We start from the raw sequence: 21542 nt of genomic DNA on the forward strand, positions 1-21542 counted from the left end.
GTCATTGTCTAGTTCCGTCAGTCAAACCAATTTTTGACAGTACAAATAAATAAAATTTTTAACCAAAAAAAACTAATTTGTTCTTCGATATAACATATAAGGACTAGTTTGTCCATTTTTTTTATATTCAACTCCTAGTCCGGAGGCTTTCATAGTACTTTTACCACCAAAATACATAAATTGTTCCAAATACATATACCAAATTAAATAAAAAAACACAAATACCATAATAAAGAATTAGACAAAACAAAGAATTCATAACATTAATAAGGCAACAGCTTATTGATATCAATGGTGAAAAAACAAAAGTATTGTAAAGAATTTTCTCTAAAATAATCTAAAATGCAATTCAACATTATCCAGCAACAACCAAAAATAGAATGCTCAAACGCCACATGATAATATAAGATGTGACCCGGGAAAAAATAAGTGCTATCAGATGTCATCGTATACAGCAATCAGACCCTTTCAGTTTCATTATCGGAGTTTCTCGAGTTCATCTTCGGTGTCCAATACATGTTTCTTCAATGCGGATATTCTTCGTTCGAGTTCTTCTTTTGTTCCTCGAGAGATAGCCGGTTCATGAGGCGTGAGAAAATGTTGCGAAAATGTTTTTAGTGCTTCAACACCAGTAACCTATATATATAAACACCATAGAAAGGTTAATAACATGATGCATAGATACATTTATTCGGATTTAACGATGGTGGATACATAAGAAGTAAGTAACACGATCGTGTATCGATGAACTCACCTCTTCTGGCAGCAATGGCAGCTTAGTGATGTGAAAATCGTCGTATAACATGTAAAACTGGTCGAGATACTTTTGTTGCATCCGCACTCGTGCTTTTAATAGCTTGGACTCGACCTCTTAAAACAACAAGCCAATTGACGGTAAGGATTGTGTTTAAAGAATAGGGTGAGGGGAAAGGGAAATGATGGACATAGTAAAGAAAATGAGTAAAATCGTACCGTCGTTGTCGAAAATTACTTGGTTGATGATAACATTGTGGGTATCGATCTCGAATTTGGTGAGTTCCTGCACTAATCTCTCTGTTTCATAGAGAGAAAGGAACTCTGGTATGCAAACACATATAAAGGTTGTCAAGTCCTGCCAAAAGGAAAGTAGCATTATATACATACATACATGCATGCATATATATATATATATATATATATATATATATATATATAAAAGTATTTTTAAGTTTCATAAGACCTCAAGAATGTACGGGAAAATAGCACCATGCTAAATGTTTGGGACCTATGAAACATTCATTTACAAGCATATATTTGCAAGTTGCATAAGACCTCAAGAATGTATGGGAAAATAGCATTATACTAAATGTATGGGACTTATGAAATCTTCATTTACACGCATATATAGAAGCAAGCATGCATGCATGCATGTATACAGACATACATATGTATTTATGTATGTACAAGTATTTGCAAGTTGCATAAGACCTCAAGAATGTATGGAAAACAACATTATACTAAATGTATTGGACTTATGAAGCCTTCATTTACATACACACACAGACATCCATACATGCAAGCATGCATGCATTCACACACATACATATGTATGTACGTATATACATGCATGCATACATACATATATCTAGAAGTATTTGTAAGTTGCATAAGACCTCAAGAATGTATGGGAAAACAGCATTATACTGAATGTATTGGACCTATGAAACCTTCAATTACATACATACATATTTGCAAGTTGCATAAGACCTCAAGAATGTATGGAACAACAACATTATACTAAATGTCTGAGATCTATGGAACCTGTATTTACATACATACTTACATATGTACGTACGTACGTACATGCATGCATGCATTCATACATATGTAGAAGTATTTGTAAGTTGCATAAGACCTCAAGAATGGTATAACTTACAGGGTCTTCAAACTGCTCATTAACTTGCTCAATCACTTCTTTCAGGCCTTCAAGCCTCCCCACAAGTGCATCCTCTCCGAATTCATCATCAATCCCGAAAAGACGGGTTACCTGCCACGACAAGTTTTAACTTTCGTTAGCTACAAACAGTAAGAAAACCAACTATGGTGAGCTGACATGCGAGCTATGAAAAGAACGAATATGGTTTTCAAGAACGAACCGAAAGAATCAATCAACCGAAACAAGATATTTTCTAAAAGGAATACGGTTTTCATCGACATCGTAGAACATAAAAATTCATATACCTGACTCAATAAGCCACCGAATTTGCTTTTCAACGACATAACTTTAACAAGTCCCTTCTCTAACGTAGCCGGAAACTGCAAAAGCCGAAGCGTATGTCCGGTGGGGGCGGTATCGAACACAATACAAGAGTAATCCATTGTTTGAACCAATCTATAAGAAGAAGGAATTATACATTCAAACAACAAAACAAGTAGAAAAAAAAGAAGTCACAAATAGCATCCAAAACAAAGTTCACTAAGAAATTAACCATCATAATTGAGCTTAAAAAGTATTCAATTTGATCATGTAATGGACTTGATTAAATATCAAACAAAAAGGGTAAAAGTGTGGATATTGGATTTCATTTTGTCCCTTTTACTTAAAAAATGTACAAACAATGGTGCCCAAAAAATATTTGGAAAATTTTCATTTCTCCCTTGAAAATTTTAGAAAATTTTAATTAAGCTCTCTTAAAATTTTTAAAAATTTTCATTAATCTCACAATAATTTTAATTAGACCCCAATTTTTTTTAAAAAAAATACTCATTGAACTCCTAAGATATTTAAAAATTTTACTAAACTCTAAAAACTTGATTTTATAACCTACCACTAAGATTAAATCAAAAGTAAATTAATTCTTCATTAAACATTTCATTCATCCTTACTAATTTACCATTTAATCTTAACATACATAAACTACTTAAAAATATATATAATCTAACTTCTAATATAAGATCTCCTCCCTACTTTTACCAACAATAACCATATATATATACATATATATGTATATGTATGTATTCTTACTTGAGCATCTCTGCAAAGCTCATAGCCTCATCAATACCAGGAATAGCATTAGCCAAATCTGAAAATAAACTATCCATTCCTTCACCACCACCAACATTTTCATCTTCAGATGTAGGATCCACTTCCTATAAACATAAAACCATAAACAAATGAAACCTAGAAGACAAAATCAAATAAAAAAAATCAAAACAAAAGGGGAAGAGGGGTACTACCATGGCAAATAAATTGGTGAAGCCATTAACCAAAGTGGGTGTTTTAATGAACCTCTGTTGAAAAACATCGCTAAGATTATGAGCAGGATCGGTGGAAATAATCAAAACAGAGGGACGAACACCTGCCAAAAGGATGGAAATAATGGCGCTACAAGTGGTTTTACCCACCCCTCCTTTGCCACCAACAAAAACCCATTTTAGGCTGTTCTGGTCTAGTATGTTTTGAACTGTGGGTACCGGTGATGATTCTTGATTTTCTGCCATTCTTTTTCCTTTTTTAACCAAAAAAGAAAATTGGCTTCTTTTTTTTGTGTTACCCAATAAAGAATTGGAAGTACCCAGAAAATCTTAACGAGAAAATCGGAGCTTTTTGGGGGAAAAAGGCCATTTTTTTTTAACAATACTACATATGCATGGAATGTTTCATATCATATATATGTATGTATATAGCTTTCACTGAGTTAAATCTTGAAGGTGATTTTCTTGTCACCTTAAGAATAAAGGTTAAATTATGTTAGTAGAATTTAGTTCTTATTTTTTTAGAATTATTCAATTTTAGTTTCCATTTTTTTAATTTTAATCTTAACTCAAACAAGAACAATCAATTTTGATTGGTTAAATTCTATTGTTAATCTTATACTATGCATAAAGTTGTAAATTTTATCCATATTATCAATTTTAATCATTCTTAGTCCTTGTGCTTTTCAAATTTCAAATTTTCAATCTTACCCTACAAACAACAAGAATTAAATCTATTAATTAATCTTTTGTGAGTAATATATTTGTCGATCAAATTTTAAAAATAGTAAAATTTAATGAATTTAATAGTTATCATATGATAATGACCGTAACTTTAAAATTTAAATAAAAATAACCAAACTAAAATACAAAGACTAAATCCATAACTTACACATAATAGAAGTACCAATAGTAGAATTTAACCAAATATAGATTCTAATACTAAAAAGGAAATAATTTGGCTAGTTTCACGATTGTAACTACCACTAACTGTTTTGAATGTTTCAAAATAGCAACTGTAAGACCTAAATTTTGCCCGAGACCCAATAAAATCACAGCCCAAATACCAAAACTCAACTAAAACCCAAAATACCCCAAGTCCAAATACAACTCAAAATAAAAAATAAAAAAAAAGAAAAAAACCTAACCTCTTCACCTTATGTGCCGCCCTAAGCGTCGTCCTAGTCCTCTTTTGTCTACCACTTGTAAAAAGAAAAGATAGTAAATAATAAAAAAAAATGTTGTAACAAGGCTATAAAAGCCATCATAAAACCAAATGTAAAAGAGAAGGAGGGATAAAAAAAAAACATTGTATTCTCACATAGAGATCAAAAATCCAAAGTAAAAAAAGGTTGATTTTAATTTCTTGTATTCCCTTTGTTCATTTTTCATTTTTGTTATTTTATTTTATTTTCTTTATTATATATATATATATATATACATAATTTAATTGAATTACTTATTTGAATTCCCTTGCAAACATGTTTATATTTTTCCTTTAACTATATTTATGTATACCATTTATTCCCCAATTTTAAATTATACTTTGTTTATTTCAAACACTTGCCTATATTACTATTTTTTTATATACAATGTTTATATTAAGTTTTATGCTTTATGTATCTTGTTAATTGTTGGTAAGTAAATCTTGTTTCAAATTATTTTGTATAATTATTGATTTATATTATATAGTATGTCATTCTTATATTCTTTTGTATATTCTTACATGGTTGCATTTATATAATTCATCTATGTTACAACTTATTAATATGTACATTATTCATTTTAAAATTTTATATAGGTACACATTACTATTGCTATGCACATAATATATATTACATACATATATACATTTTTGAATCTTGGTTTTAAATTATTTTGCATAACACTAACTTTAAATTTCCTCTTATAATATTTATTTTGAAGCTCATTTATATGTTAAACTTTATATACTTTATGTATTATTTATTTTATTTTTATTTATTTTATGATCTATTGTAAATTTTTTGCATGTATTATCTGTTTATGTGTATATATATATATATATATATATATATATATATATATAATTTAGCTACTTTTAAATTGTTCATTCCAATTTTATTTGTTTTAACATTTTTATTACCTTTTAAAATATTTTTCTTAAAATAGATTTTATTTAACCATTAGTTAGAAACGTTAAATAGTGTATGTGGTAAGATTATTATCATTGGGCATGTTTCAATTTTCGTGCATGTACTTTTCAAAAATTGTATAATATATTATTGATATATGTTTTCCATATTTGTTACTTTGTTTTGCATCCCCATGTATTATATTATGATTGAGATTGCCAACCTATTTGCTTGAAATCAACCTATTTGCTGAAATTATTCATTTCATTTTCTTTGCTTCAAATGAATCGAATAAATACGTTGCAAGTTTGTTTCCATAATCACTCCCTTTTAAAAAAAATAAAAAAATAAAATTTCAAAGCGAGGTAATATTTCGTGTTTGGTAATTCGAGAAATTGTGCCCTAACGTGTTGGGTTTCGATTTTCTGTTTGACCAAATAAATATTCTCTCGAGATTTCGATCCATGTTTTTTCAAATTAAAAATAAGGCAATATTTCAATTTAGGAAATTCAAGAAAATAGTACCCTAACTTACTAGGTTTCAATTTTTCTTGTTTAACCTAAATAACTAAATATCCTTTTGAAATTTCAAAAGCATGAGTTTTGGAAATTATAAAATGATCTTGTATCGAGGATTTGAAATGTTGTGTCCTATCGTGCTGGGTTGCGCTTTTCATTTGTTCAAAACAATCGAAGATCCCTTTGAATTTCACTCACGCTTTCTAAAAACTCTTTAAAATGAAAGAAATGTTCGATGTTTGGCAATTCGGGGAATAGTGCCCTATCGTGTTGGGTTGCAATCTCCCGTTTGTTCAAAATAATCGAATGTCTCTTCGGAATTTCACTCATATCTTCCAAGGTGAGGCAATGGTCAATATTTTGAAATTGAGGAATCGTGCCCTCTTCGAAATGGGTATCGATTTTCGTTGGACCAAATAGTTGGACATCCTTTTGTTGTTTTCGAATTATAAATTTTCGAACGTCGAAACAAGAAGATTTTTGGCAAAGGACTCGGGTTATTCAAATGTTATTAACAAGAACCATATTTCAAAAACATTTTTAATTTTAGACAAAATGACAGTATTTAATCGATTTGGTACCAATTTTGGGCGTAATGAGGGTGCTAATCCTTCCTCATACGTAATCGACTCCCGAGCCTATTTTCTCATATTTTCGTAGACCAAAATCATTGTTTTAGTAAACCAAAATGTTTTATTAAAACAACCCAAATTTCTAGGTGATCCGATCACACCTAAACAAGAAAAGATTGGTGGCGACTCCATTTTCGCTTTCCAAAAAGTCGATCCATCATTTTTAAATCGAAAAAAAATGGTTTCGATAGCAACCATTAGAAAAGCTTGAGAAATTTTATTTTTTATTATATATGTTAATGGGTAAATTACACTAGTAGTCAATCGGCAATTCGTAAGTTTTTTTTTTGTTTACCTAATTATGAAAAGTTACAATATAGTCACTTAACTATTTGATTTTGACTTTTTTATTACCCGCCGTTAAATGGCTAACAGGAAAATAAGGTAGCAGCTTTTAAAATTAACATAACAACAATTTTAAGCTTCAACATCTATACATTGTTTTAATTTAATTTTGTTTCTAAAAATTCAACCCTTAACTTTAGCACGCCGTGGTTGAACCAAAAAAATCAAACATTTCACTTAAAAAGCTAAAAGAAAAAACTAATTTATCAGCTATATTAGATCAAAATATATCAAAATAGAAACATCCGAAAATACAATATAATAATTTTATTTTTTCATTCTTTTAAAATCAACACCAATGCATAAAAACTACAAAAAAATTATACAATGTTTAAATGTTAAAAGTTATCTTTTAAACCAGACTAAATCAACACAATGTATAAACATTAAAAATTAAAATTGTTATTATACCAATTTCAGAAGTTGCCAAGTTGTATTGAGTGATCATTTTATAACATTTCATAGTTAGTGAGATGACTAGAAATGTAATTTACCCATATATATATTGTATATTTAGCAATTGATTAAAGGGTTTGGAAAAGTATTGTTCATGGCAGAGACCTTTGTAAACAAGGGATTGGTTGGAAAATAAGGAAAGGTGATGGAATGGTAATGGTGAATGGATGCATCCAGGATGGCTCTGACTCGGAAATAAACGATCGACACAACTGTGTGAAGCTGACAAACTTTATAACTAATGGGGAGGAGAATGGGATGAGCATGGGTTAATTCGCCTATTAGATCATGGGATGGCTAATAACCTGAGAAGGTGATGGGTGGAACAGATAGGAAGGTGTGGGTCTTGAACAACAATGGTGAGTATTCAGTCAAATCCGGATACGAATACTTAATTCAGAATGAAACAATGGAAGATGGAGATAGGTTGCAGGGGGAAAAGTTGAAGAGTGCAACGGTGAACTAGCCTTGGCGACAACAGAGTAAAAGTATTAGACGTCTTGCTTGGAAGAAAGGGACCGCAAATTTTGGGGTGGCCGGAACTAAATTTGCAAGCTTCTGCAGCACTTTGCATGGGGCTGTTTTGTTCGTAACAAGAGAAGCAATGCTTGAGGCAAAGAAGACTGGATTAACTATAGCTATTTTTTGCATCTAATATGAAACCTTTATGCAGGGCTCTTGATCGGGAGACTCCAACCAGAGGCGGAGGACATCAAAGCATCGAATAATACATTACTGTTACAACATATCTGGACTGAGTTTAACACAGTTACCCAAAAAAAAAGGGGTTTATTTATAGTATTATTAGCAAAATTTTTACATTACAAAGTGTTAGTAAAGAGAATTATAAGTAAAGCAAGTAGCAATAATGGAGGAAATACATATGAATAATGAAGGAACTAATGTAGCATTCAACAGCTTAGCCACACCAAAGTAACCAGACAATGTTATTGTTCCATCGGCAATAACTCGAGCTAGTGTACCAGCTTCCGTCGATAAAAGCCCTCCGTTATAAGTTCCCCGAGAAAGCCTCGACGACATGACACGAGACAAGAGCGATAAGTTCACACCTGCTCATCAAAGAGAACCCGAGAATTACATCTGGGAAAACATAAGGTATGGTGAAGCAAAAAAATGTACCTTCAAGCACTTCGGCGGATACAAAAGTGATCAGTGCCGAGCCAACATATTGAGGTACGGAATATGGGATTCCAATATGGAAGCTTAGGAGTATACCGATCAACACCATGATTTCGGATGCTAGAAGAACTTGCCTGGAATTTAAGTAAAAGGTAAAATATGCGTAAATTTATTGGATTACAGTTGGACCTTAACCGGCCGAGCCATGCCCAAATACTACCAAGCTCGAACTCAACTCGAAATTCGAAACTTGATACTCGGGTTGAGCTTAATTGAATATTTGTTTTTAAACTCTTTTACCAATTTTTGTACTCAAATTTGATAGTGTTAATAATATATTAAAGATAATAACATAATTTAATAATATAAAAATATGAAAAGTTTGATAAGGCTCGCGAGCTATTTGAGTCAACTATTACTAAGCTCGAAGTCGGGTCGACCAATAGCTCGAGCTTAGCTCAATAATTACCGAATTGTGTTTGAATTTTTTTAAGTCAAACTTGAGTAACTTGAGAGCACCAGTTTCTCATTTATACCCCTAGTAGGACCTTAAACCGGGAAACGCCGTACCTTTCTTCAAATATATTGCTGATGTAAGTACCGACGATGATGTTTACAGGAAGTACGGTTAACCCGAGACATGCAAGAAAGATGGCTACACTGTTGGTTGACCATATGAAGTAATATGCTGTGATGACACTTGCTTCGGCAAGTAATATCTCCATTGCGTATTTAAGCATAAAATAAACCAATAGTTGCACCTGTTGAATGATAAGCGCCGAGTTAATTCGGAGGATAGAAGTTTCATGTGAGCTAAAATTTTGTTATACCTTCACAGATGGTGTGAGTAACCTATATGCTGATACGATAGATGTGACGGGTTTACGAGTTTTCTCACAAGATTCATCCTCACCATCATCGTATTCTTGGTCTCCATTTTCACCTTGTTTCGGTTCCATGTTTAGAAGCAGTGGCTGCGTGATACCGTTCTCTACTGCATAGTTCACCACCGTCCCTGAAACGGGCAAAGTTTGTTCCGTGAATAAACTATTGAACAAATACATACAATGAACTAAAATGAGAAGTGTTTGATCGTGTTGACCAACCAGCACGAACTTCTTGCGGTATTATGTCCCGCTTGATCTCTTGAGGAGGTTCTCGAAACGAAATCGACAACCACAATAAGTAGACGAGCCATGAAATAGCCATAATCCAACCAGGTAAAGTTTCCTGATTAAACGTGAGCTTGTAAATCTTAAAATCGGTTTGAAATAAGCAAGCTAGTGCAGGACCGCATGCCATTCCGAGGGCACTTGCACTAACAAAGCCCGCAGATGCTCGCATCCGGAGTTTATGTGGCACACAATCGCTGATATAACGCCTGTTTACAGCTCGAGCAGAACCTAACCTGTGAATATACATCGGCAAGAACTCGTTTATTAATATAGTGATAGTACCGAAACAAATTGTTTAAATGAACGAACTTACCCACAAAATAATCGACCAACAAGAAGAACTACTATCGAGTTAAGATCATAAGCCAGAGCATACAAGGTGTTCCCAATAAGAAGCACGATGCTACTAAATACAAGTGGTCTCAAATATGATCGGTTTGACCAGGCACTAAAATAAACCGAAGAGAACACTTGTGCAACAGCCATTGAACCGATCACAACACCACAAACGGTTGCTGCAGCTCCGAGACTAAGGGAATAGTCATCAGCCGTTGGCACAATAATATACGTGTTGACCATGTATAAAAATGTGTTAACCAAATTCAATAGCAACGACATGAAATGATATCTCTGTTCCGCAACATCATCTTCAGATGGACTCGGTAAATCATCTTGCATTATAAACGCATGTTTCCCCAAAAACTCGAGAAAATTCGTCGAATTCGATAATTTGTTTACCGCTGCTTTTATAGAATGAACTATGGGGTCCTGCAAGTTTTAAAACCTTTCGTTTTTTACTCGGGAATTTGATGTCCACAAACAAACATTGGATAAATAGTGAAAAGATCCAAGAAAAAAACCGGATGAGATAAAGCAGGTTGATCATATATAGATACGTAGTTCCCTTGATGATCTTGCAAGTCTGCAAGATTACGAGATATGGCTCCAACAACAGCCCCGATACCCTGCATGAATTGCTTTCATTCACATGAACAAGACTATAGGAACAAGGAGAACATCGATTCGAAAAATGGGGATGTTATTACCACATGCCGGAAAACTTGTCGGAGCTGGGAATACGGATGATTAGCTCGTGTTTTGACATAGTAATTAGTGAATCGATAGCCGAACCGTTTATCGAATTTCTTCAAAATCTTTCTCAATCCAATTGCATTCATCTCAACAAAAAAGAGAAGCCTTAAAAGATCATGTCCTACACCTCTATATGCTTCTTGTAACTCACAAATTTTAGAACCTCCATTAGAGAGCTGTAAAATTACATCATGTTGTTCCCTAAGATCACATAATCTGTTTGCTAGTTGTCCTTGTTGTTCCAGCAGAAATAATACAATCTTTTCAATCTAAAACAAAAGAAAAACAGTAAACAAGGCTTGTTTTTGCAATTACTTGTTATTGTAAAATAAAAAAGGGTTAAATCACTATTTGGGACCTAGGACCTGAACTTGTTTTTGCAATTACTGGGGCTTGAGCTTTTTTAGTCCAAGTTAATTGCTAAACTTACGATTGTTCCCACATTGGGACCTTTTTTCTCGGATTGGGGCTTCAAACTTTTTTTTCTCAATATTAGTCCCTGACTTAGGAATGATTCCCATATTGGGACTTAAACTTGGCCATTATTTCTACGTTAGACTTGAACTTTTAAGGTTTTCAAAAAAATATCAAGGATTTAAGATTAGGGAAAGTTAGTCCCTAAAATTTGGAATCATCCACACATTGGGACCTGAATTTGATAATAATTCCCACATTTGCTGAATTTTAGAAAATTTTAAGATTTTCAAGAAAATATCAGGGACTGACTTAAACTTTTTTGTTAGTCCCTAAACTTGAGAATGATTCCCAAATTAAGACTTGATAATTATTCTCACATTAGAGCTAGATTTTAGGATTTTTGAAAATTCAAGTCCCAATATGGAAAAATTACCAAGAAAAAGATTCCAGTTTAAAGACTAATTTGAGAAAAAAATAGTTCAGGTCCCTAATGTGATAGTAGTTATCAAATTCAGCCCAAAAAGTGATTTAACCCAAAGAAAATTTTCAATCCAATTTGTTTAAAAAAGCTTACTTGACTATCTAACATTCTTGAGAAATCCTTAAGAACATAATGGTGATCTTGTGCTCCAATTTCAAGTTGCTGAGCATATCTATTAACTTTCTTCTTCAATAATTTGTAGTTTATGTAATACCTGCAAAAATAAACACATTTTAAGCATATATTTCAAGAACTATATATATACATATATATGTATATACATACCCTTGCCATTCTTGAATTTGTGACTCTTTCAACTTCTTCCCAAAAGCCACCATCTTTCAATCAAAATTCAGTTCATTCCTATAAAGAAAAAAACAAGCAGAAAATACAATAAATGAAGGAAATATATGAACTTTAACTTTAAAAAGAAAACGTTTATATATCGACAAATTTGGAATCTTTAAAACTGTAGAAAAATACACAAACCAAATGAAGAAAATCCCAGAAACAGTGAAAAAGAAACAATCTTTTCTGTTCATTTGCGTTTGATATAAGCGTAGAAGACAGGAGAAATACTTGAGCAAAGAAATTTCAAGTACTAGGAAAATAAAATAATAATAAAAAAGGAATCCTTGGACTAAATAGACATTAGAGGGAGTACCTTTATAAGGATTTTGAGAATCAGAATATTTTATTGTGAACCGAAAGAAAAAAGGGCAAGAAAAGAGGGGGGAATTTGGAAGAAAATCAAAAAGAACGGCCGATTGAACAAAATCTAGAAAAAAGAAAAGGGCTTGTGAAAATTGCGCGAAATTTATAATAAAAAAATGGTATTTTTGGGGTGGCAAAAAAATCGATTTACGATGTAACGAAGAAATAAAAACACGTGACATGCAAAATTGTTTTACACGTGTATAAGTAATGCACCGCAAAATCCATGGATTCTCCTGCTTTTCGTACATTTACAACACTTGGTATCTATGCCATATATTAAAAGTCTTTCCGAATTAGTTTTTGTGCGCCATATTAAAATGAAAATTTTTATGTAATTTTAATGTTAAAAACTAATTTTTATGTTAAAATAAAGTATACGTAATTGTCTGATTATTTTGTTAGTCATATTAATTTTATAGTAGAAATGGATAAATTTTTTAATAGAGATAATTAATTTAGTCTTTGATCTAATATATAAGGACCAATTTGTCTATTTTTAAAGTAAAGAGGGAAAATACAATTTAACTTATAGTGTAGAGACTTTCATGGTACTTTGACCATATTCGAGTTTGTGTAACCTGGTGATGTTTGCACTTGATCGAATCGATTGATTGGACTGACTGAAATGAGAATCGGTTGGGGGTATCAATCCAGAAAATAACTTTAAACCAGTTAGATCGAGAATTAGTACAAACCAGTTGAATTAATTTTTTTAATATATTTTTAATTTTTAAATTTTTTAATCAAACTAGTGATCTGACTGGTTCGACCATTGATTTGGTCCTAAAAATATTGGTGTCACTCATTAATTTAGTTAAGGACAAAGCAAGAAATTTTGTTTGAAGAAGTTGAGATAAAATTCTAAAATATTGAAATGGCCAAAGCTAAAAAATTAATTCTAAAAGTGCTTAGATTATATAATTAGTTTTTAAAAGAGACCAAAATTATCATTTTAATAATAAAAGGACTTAAACTGAAAAATTAATACTTGAGATGGACTACTAATGATATTTTCCCATTGGTCAAGAAATAAGTATTATTTTAAGATTTTTCTCATTTTATATTTTGATAACTTTAGAAATATATTCATATAACTAAAATTACTCAACTTTAATTTTTAAATCAATTTCTATAAATTTATTGCATAATTATTTTCACTCAAATTGTGGTTGTTTCATAATTTAGTATTCATTACATGAGAACTAAAATAAGAAATAGTTTCATTAAAATTTAAGAGGACTATTTTTTTAAAGCACAATATGCAATGTGTATATGTATTTAAAGTTTGATTCGTGTATCTTAAATATACGTATGGTGGCCCCAAAAATAGTAGATTTACCCTTTAACTTTTTCAAAATTTATAAAGTTACAAATTAGTATAATAATAAAATTACACTTTCACCATAAAAAAATTTTTAAGACACTTTTTTAGTTATTATTATAGGTTCGATTATATTCTTTTTTTTATAGAATATCTAGAATTACTTATAACCTCTTCTCAACTCATAAATAAAAAAATAATACGTTTTAGCACACTCAAACTCCCATATTCATATATTAACAAAATGTTCATACTAATCAGAGCTAAGACTCAATCGGCAAGTCATTCAGTGGAATTAATCTTTTAAATATTATTAAAGTTGAAATTTAATATATATATAATATACATTAATGGGCTAAGAAAAAGTAGGCTCAAACTAGGCCTTATTTAAATTGGGCTTGGACAGCTACTGAAATCCAGTCCATAACTCTTACATAACTAGAAATTCCATTTGTAAACAAGGTTAACATAGTATAAAATCTATTAAAATCCAAAAATAAAATCTTAATGATTCTAATATAATGTTTTATATGCTAAATAATACATAATAAAACAAGATAATAATTAATTTTTTATATTTAAAGATCATTAAAAAATGCTAATAAAATGATGAAAGAAAAGTTGAGACTTGAGCACATTTGCACATAATAGAATTTAAATATTAATGGGTCAAGTTTCATTTTAATTATTTTAAAATGGTGAATTTTACTTTATTATGATTTTTGTGTAAATAAGTAATATGCTACTATATATATATAACATAGTCATTATCTGCAAATATGCATGTCCCATTTGCCATCCTTAATAACAACAACTACTTAAACACCACTTTACAATTATATATCAAAGGATAAACGATTTTATATTAAGAGTTAAATTATATTTTATCTTATTTATTCAAAATAAATAAATTAATCTTTATACGTTAGTTAAAAATAAATTAATCCATTTTATTAAAATTTCATACATTTGTATTGTTAAAACTAACGAAGTGTACAACATGTACCTTTTCTTTGGCATACAAGAATTAGTTTTTAACAGTAGAAAATAAATAAAATTTTTAATAAAAGAATAAATTTACTTTTTAAACTAACATACAAGAATTAATTTATTAATTTGTTGAATAAAAAATAATCTACTTTTAGTATACTTATATACATATTTATGTAGGTAGAAAAGTAGGTCAAATTCACTTACAATATCTCTTGGAGTGTCCTCAGAAAAGTTGATAGAATTACAGTAGCAGCTGAACCAGAATGACACACGATGAAATTTGGCAAAGACGAAGAAAGGGTTTTTGATAGGGTTGTGATTTGTGAAGAAAGTTGCTAGCAATCTCCTTATATATAAAACTGTTTTATATATAATATGTAGTTTTATATATAATATGTAGCTGCAGTGGTAGGGGAGAGGGACGTGACTGCAACAGCTTCATATGTTATTATTACCACTCACGAGACAGAACACGTGTCTTTTGCTAACTGCATGGCTCCTAAAATATTGAAAGGTCACCATTAATCAACTTTTTTTTAGTGCATTGATAAATTGGGGACTAAAATGAAATCTGTAGAATATCCTTTTAATTTAACATCAGCTACTGTGGAATTGGGGTTTTTGTTTGTCTGTAAGTTTAAAAGTTAAATCTAGGAAAGGTAGGTAATTAACCGTATATTCCATGGGATAAACTTCATATATATATATATATATATATATATATACTTACCATACACAAAGGCCTCTCTACCATTACTAAAGTTATATTGGGTGTGTACTAAGTCTAAATTTGTTTGATATTGTTGTTGTGATAATTTAGATAACGTGAATCCGAATGCATTTAAGTATATAACATTTTCAATTTTTAATTTTATTTTTTTTCAAATTATATTTTAGTGTATACATAAGATTTATTAAGGTAAAAACTATTAAATCTATTGAGAACAGTTATGGGAGGACCTCATCATGATAAAGCACCGTGATGTGTTCATAAAGTTAAACTCTAAGATGATGAGAAAAAAGATAGATCATTTGAGACTTAACTTTTTGCACATCATTGATGTAATGGGTCGTTTAGAGTTATTGGCAATGCTTTTTTAGTTGACCGGTATTCATCATTTGGTTGACTTGATAATGGTTGCGCTAAGATGAAATTATCATTGATTAATTAAGGTGACACCTCTCTTATTTATTTTCGAATCCTTTCAAAATTAGTAGTGGTTACTGTCAATTTATCTTTCTCATATTTTTCTTTTGTAGACATGGGCATTTATGCAACAGCTTGTAAAGTTTAATTCATGGTTTGTATTATTTGTCAAGTTTATGCATTATTATTATTTATGGCTCGTATTAATGACAATATATTATATTATTAAGGGGTTATTGGGGCAATGTATCAAACAAAAAATAAATAATATATAGGGTTACTTTCACTAAATGCCCCCAAATTGTGATCTAGATTTTAAATTGATCAATAAACTTCAAAATGTTCTAATTGAATATCAAAGTATCTTAATTATATCAGCGCTTAGCCATCATTTTGAGTGTTAAATAGAAACTCAAATATGACATGGAAAATATTTAAAGCACATTAACCCATGATTACCTATTACATAGGTAATTTAGATTTGATGTGCTAAAAAAGAAGAAGAAGAAGAAATAATACTCCTAATTTGTAATGGCATCGTCTGTTCTTTTAACAAATCAAATCTAAATTATCTAGGCAATAAGAAAAATCATGTTTAAAATTCAATCCACAAGTTTTAAATATGTTCCAGGTCAAATCTAAGTTGACATTAACACCGAAATTAATGGATAAGTTTACAAAAGGACTTAATTAATATAATACTGATACTTTGATAATTCAATTAGAGCGTTTCAACAATTAAGAACCTATTTAAAATGCAGCCATTGTTTGGGGACGTCTAGTGGAATTAGCCCAAAGATGTATTGTATGTTCCCACTTATAAGTTGACAAGGACGGCCACAAACATGCATTTTAACAGCAAATGATGTGAGAATTTTTAGGTCTTTCGCTTTTTGAACTCTAAATAATATATATAGGTCAAAATAATTGCTAGATCTCTCTATTATAGGAATTTTATCATTTTAATCCTTATACTATCAAAAAAATCAAATAAGACTAAATTTCAATGAAGCTAACATTAACTATTTAAAAATTACATAAAAGCTTTTATTTGCAGAACTATAAAAATTTTAAAGATACTAGATTTGGTAAACAATAAACAACATATATAAAACCCTTATTGGAATTGGCACACTTGCTGAGCCCCAAGTGACCAAGCCATCATAAGTCCATCAAAGGCACCCCATAGCTCTGCCTCATAAATACTGATATTTCCACATTCCTCGCAAATTCACTTATCCATCTGTCATTGTTATCATATATAACCTTACCAAAGGTGCTCGAGTTCATCATTAGTAACCTTAGAAAAGAGATAAAATTTGACCTTATTTAATTCTTTTTAATAGAATAAGGATTGAATTAATCCATTTAATATCAGATGAACTAATTTGATAAAATCTTTATAATAGAGGGACTTGTCAAATATTTTCATCTAAGGTATATGCTAGGGAATAAGAGGATGGTGTTTGGATTTAGATTTGGAAGTAAATGAAATCTTTCATTTTATCTTTGAATATAAAATAATATATAGTTACTTAATTTGCAAAGGACAAGATCAGTGGCCATGTCTTCATCTTAATGACAAGGAAACCTTATTATTTTTATATGATCCATTATAACTACTGAATATTCCAATCGAATCTTATCCATCTTCAATGCAATATAGGGCCCCTTTTTTTTATTTTGGTGCAATTTTCTCTCGTTGCGTTTCTTTTTTACAATTTAAATATTTTTGAAATATTTTTAACAGTATAAATTTGTAAATCAAAATTTAAATAATTTTTTTTTAATTTCCGATACTGACTGTCAGATCGATTTAGATATTAAGTATGTTCTTCTACTTATCGATAAATATTAATCCACCACACTAATCATTGAATTATTTCTTGAAGCTCAATAACTAGACCATTTTAAATTTTTTAATAAATTAGTGACTTCAATAAATATTTTTAAATAATTTAATGACTATTTTATAATTTTTAAAATTGAGTAATTAAAATCTAAATTAAAAATAATTTAGTCATATAACAAAAAACCACTTTGATGCGTTTTATAACTTGGGCTTTAAAATTATAAGGAACCAATATCAACTCCCACGTCCATATGATTTCGTCCAGTTTGTTCAATAAGTGGGGTTAATACGAGCGAGCCTACTTATCACTGGTATGAATAATTCAGCATCTGCTGAAAGATAATACTAATAATATATTGTTTTTCTTAAAGGAACTATAATAATATATTTAAACGATTTTTTACCTTTCAATTTTGTTAAAAGTTTGAGTATTTGAAGATGTGATAATAAATTTATAAAACAAAATGTTTTGTTAACTATTTGATAAGGTAAGTTATGCGAACGTACATGACTATCCATCAAAACATTTTTAATAAATTTATCTCGATAGAATTGAAAAACAATATCTTTATTCCGAATTCCTGTATATAGCATTAATTAAAGCACCTCCAAGATAAAAAAGATGAGTCTTTGTCGACTTATCATGCAACAGATTGAGGCCATAAAAGAAGCAATAAAAGCCGAAAGCTCTTAAAGATGATGTTGTCTCCTGTGGTTGCTAGACTTCACTTCATTATGAGTTCTCTTTATTACATATCCCATTGTGGAGATAATTCATTCAAACTTCTTTATCAACCTTTCAATATCAACCATTTGATTTTCATTAACACCATAATTGGTATACCTATAAATTTCTGGTATAAATTAAGTCAACTATGTAATTTTCCATGAAAAATCTTGGTTAAAATATGTCGTAAGTTGTTGTACTCTTTATAAATTTAGAATCTAATCTTTTACTTTTTAAATTTTAAAATTTAAATTCAATTATTAACACTGAAACTCACTTGGTATGTACGTAACTAAAAAATGGTGGTGTAATAAATTTGAATTTAACAATGTCAATGGTTGGAGATAAATTTTGAAATAAAAAAATATAGAGGTAGGATGAATTTTAAGTTTATAAAAGAATATAGGACTTATTACAAAATTTAACTAATATATTGTGTTGGCCAGTCTAATCAACTTGTTTATCATAAAAATTTTCTTTGTCAAAAGATGTCATTGTTGAGGATTTTAGCCTTGGAATTGTTGTCCACAAGGGAAGCATATGTATGAATATTCGTATTTCAAACTTTTCATCATCAATCTTCATGAATTAAATTCAGCTTGAATTTCGTATTCGTTTTAATTGTGTATTTAAAGTATATGTTTTAATGTTCAGGTGAGGCATGATATTAACATCTTTTATGTTTGTCTAATTTCGGTCTGGCTTAAAATCTGGGTCTAAAATTTTGTCTAAACTCGTCCATATTTACAAAAAATTAACACAAGTCTATTTTAATTCTTCTCATATTATTTTTAATTTTTTAAAATATTTATATTATATTATTTTAATATTTAAAATATTTATACATTTTTTATTTATTGAAATTTTTATATAGTCATCTTAACATTACTTTAATGTTTACATAAGAGTAGTATTATATATTTAGTATATATTTATTTTTTAATGTGTTTTAAATTACATAATATATAAACATAACATAATATAAAGTTATTATAAACTTAAAATGGGTCGGGCAAAGCTAAGCTCAAACTTTAAATGTTCAAGCTCGAACTCGACCCATATTTTAAACAGGCCTAATTATTTTGCCCAAACACTCCCAAATTTCGGGCAGGCCTTCAGACCTGGGCGAGTAACCTGACCCATGAACAAGTCTAATTTAAAGTATTACATTTATATTAATAGGATGTTTTTCACTAATTTAGCTTAAATTTCGATTTCATCTTAAATATATTACATGTTATGATCAAATTGGTAGATAATGATCAAGTTAATCGAATGACTTAATTGATATAATATTGATATTTGAAAGACTTAATTAAGATTTTCAAAAGTTTAGAAATTAATTTAAAATATATCCGATAATTTGGATTCACTTGATAAATTGTTATTTATCATGTTAATTTGAATTTTAAAGATGAGATAATAGAAAGTTTAAATTCCTTAAACTTTTATTTTATAGATAGGTTTGGATGTGAACCGTTGATATAATTTGGTTTGTATTGTTTATCTAAAAATTAAAATTGTTCTTTTTGTTTGTTTTTCTTAGTAGCTTTTGGCAAAGATAATGAAAATTTATTTATTTAGGATCAACTACACTAAATATCTTCGACTTAAATTGAACTTCAAATTTCAAAATGTTCGAATTAAATTGACTTTAAACTTCAAAATGGTTTAATTGAATTTTCAGAATAGCGTTGTAGAGGGCCCATTTCGCCCGGACCTTTAGACTTATAAACCAAATGTAAAAACCAAAACAAAAAATAATAAAATCATAAAAAATCATAAAACAGTCCATGACCCAATAAACTTAACCTCTTAGCCCATTATATTAAACCCAAATTAAAGTCAAACATAACCCAATACCCAATAATAAAATTAAGTTCAAAATTTTACAAACAGACCTAAAAGAATACTAAACCTTAAGCTCAAAGCCTAAACCATGCTTGCAGCAAACCCTAGCCCCATCTCCCCTTGCGCCGCAAGCAGCCACCAGTGGCTTCACGCTCCACCTCCACAACGGTCTCTACACGCGCCACCCTCCAGCTGTACTTGCAACAGACTAACAAACGAAAACAGCAGACAAGCAATGGACAGCAAATAACAACAAATTACAGTAAGGAAATTTGTATTTCTTATTTATTTTATTTTTATTTTTTAGGCTATAAACCAAATGAAATCGAATGTAAATAGGAATCTTTTTTCACGGAAATACAATACAGATACAGAGAAATAGAGAGTAGAATCTGAATCTTTCAAATACAAGTAGATTTTCGATTAAATCAAAACGATTTTCCTTCTTTTCGAAAGGTGATTAGCGGCTTTGATTTCATTATTTAAGTTTTTACAACAAAAGAAAAAGAAAAAAGAAAAGAGGAGAAGGAAAGAAGGTACCTGAGTGGTCTCCGTTGTCGAGAGCCCATCGCCGATATCGGAACCTAGCCGATTGGGTCAGACTTCATTTTTTCCTTTCACTTCCCGAGTCACAAAGGCTAAGTCTTTTGTTTTTTTTTAAAAGTGGGTTAAACACCCTATTTACGAAGCGATGCCGGTCGAATAGAGGAGAAAATGAGAGAATATCTCAAAGTTTTTAGGTTTTTTTTTTAAAAAAACAAAGATTAAAATGTTTTTTAAACAAAAATTTGATTTAAAATGGTTAATAAAACGCCGCCGTTTGGAAAGGGGGGATCGGCGTGTTGACCCTTTTCACCTAAAAGGGTCGATTTGCGCGCGTAGTCCTCTTTCTTTGTTGAGCCATTCAATCGAGCCCTATTTATGTTTTCTTTGATTCTTTTAAATTATCCCTGGAATTTGTGCGTATGCTCATTTCAGTCTGCGTTGAAACGATTCGTTTTGGGTTTGGTTTATTTGCTTTTTTAATCCCTATTAGTTTATGCACATTGTATTTTAGTCCTCTATGTTGCTTAATAGTTTTAAATTTGTTTACAAATTATCCTTTTGATTTTATTTTTATTTCAATTAAGGTTTTTAGTTCATGTTTTATATTCTTTATAATTTATTTATTATTCATCTTTTAACATATTATTTTGTACTATTTTAATTAATTACATATTGTTTAGTTTTTTAATTTCCTTTTGTATATTTTTACATTGATTTATTATATAATTTATTGATTTTAAAATTCTCTTATATAATTCTATACTTTAGAGATTTATATGATAT

At 30.0% G+C, this 21542-nt stretch overlaps 2 protein-coding genes across 4 annotated transcripts; both read right to left on the reverse strand.

Moving 5' to 3' along the window:
- Nucleotides 1-477: 477 nt before the first annotated feature.
- LOC108460102 (ATPase GET3A-like) lies at nt 478-3596 on the reverse strand. Its single transcript, XM_017759474.2, has 7 exons — nt 3217-3596; nt 3005-3129; nt 2221-2371; nt 1916-2026; nt 973-1111; nt 755-870; nt 478-636 (listed from the first exon to the last, which is right to left on the reverse strand). The coding sequence occupies exons 1-7, from the start codon at nt 3478-3480 to the stop codon at nt 478-480; spliced, it is 1065 nt and encodes a 354-aa protein (XP_017614963.1). The 5' UTR covers nt 3481-3596.
- A 4463-nt stretch (nt 3597-8059) lies between these two features.
- Nucleotides 8060-15004, reverse strand: LOC108458206 (SPX domain-containing membrane protein At4g22990-like). Of its 3 annotated transcripts, none has more exons than XM_053022524.1 (11): nt 14841-15004; nt 11891-11968; nt 11699-11819; nt 10662-10976; nt 10476-10580; nt 9929-10383; nt 9547-9848; nt 9271-9455; nt 9011-9201; nt 8441-8574; nt 8060-8370 (listed from the first exon to the last, which is right to left on the reverse strand). In XM_053022524.1, exons 2-11 carry the CDS (start codon nt 11941-11943, stop codon nt 8132-8134), a joined length of 2100 nt encoding a protein of 699 aa, XP_052878484.1. In that variant the 5' UTR covers nt 11944-11968; nt 14841-15004; the 3' UTR covers nt 8060-8131. The 3 variants fall into 3 exon arrangements, with proteins under 3 accessions (XP_052878484.1, XP_017613001.1, XP_017613000.1); XM_017757512.2 differs by lacking the exon at nt 14841-15004 and adding an exon at nt 12270-12446; XM_017757511.2 differs by lacking the exon at nt 14841-15004 and adding an exon at nt 12095-12260.
- Between the last annotated feature and the right edge of the window lie 6538 nt (nt 15005-21542).

Source organism: Gossypium arboreum, chromosome 12 (assembly GCF_025698485.1).
Source record: "Gossypium arboreum isolate Shixiya-1 chromosome 12, ASM2569848v2, whole genome shotgun sequence".
Taxonomy (NCBI): domain Eukaryota; kingdom Viridiplantae; phylum Streptophyta; class Magnoliopsida; order Malvales; family Malvaceae; genus Gossypium; species Gossypium arboreum.

Bases quoted from the DNA above. Each gene is read 5' to 3' on its own strand.
- LOC108460102 (XM_017759474.2), bottom strand. From the start codon at position 3,480: ATGGCAGAAAATCAAGAATCATCACCGGTACCCACAGTTCAAAACATA. The intron at 3,130-3,216 runs GTAGTACCCCTC...TTATGTTTATAG, and splicing joins TCACCAATTTATTTGCCATG to GAAGTGGATCCTACATCTGA. The intron at 2,372-3,004 runs GTAAGAATACAT...TTCTTCTTATAG, and splicing joins AGCTTTGCAGAGATGCTCAA to ATTGGTTCAAACAATGGATT.
- LOC108458206 (XM_053022524.1), bottom strand. From the start codon at position 11,943: ATGGTGGCTTTTGGGAAGAAGTTGAAAGAGTCACAAATTCAAGAATGG. The intron at 11,820-11,890 runs GTATGTATATAC...TTATTTTTGCAG, and splicing joins CAAATTCAAGAATGGCAAGG to GTATTACATAAACTACAAAT. The intron at 8,371-8,440 runs GTACATTTTTTT...TTTGATGAGCAG, and splicing joins ATCCGCCGAAGTGCTTGAAG to GTGTGAACTTATCGCTCTTG.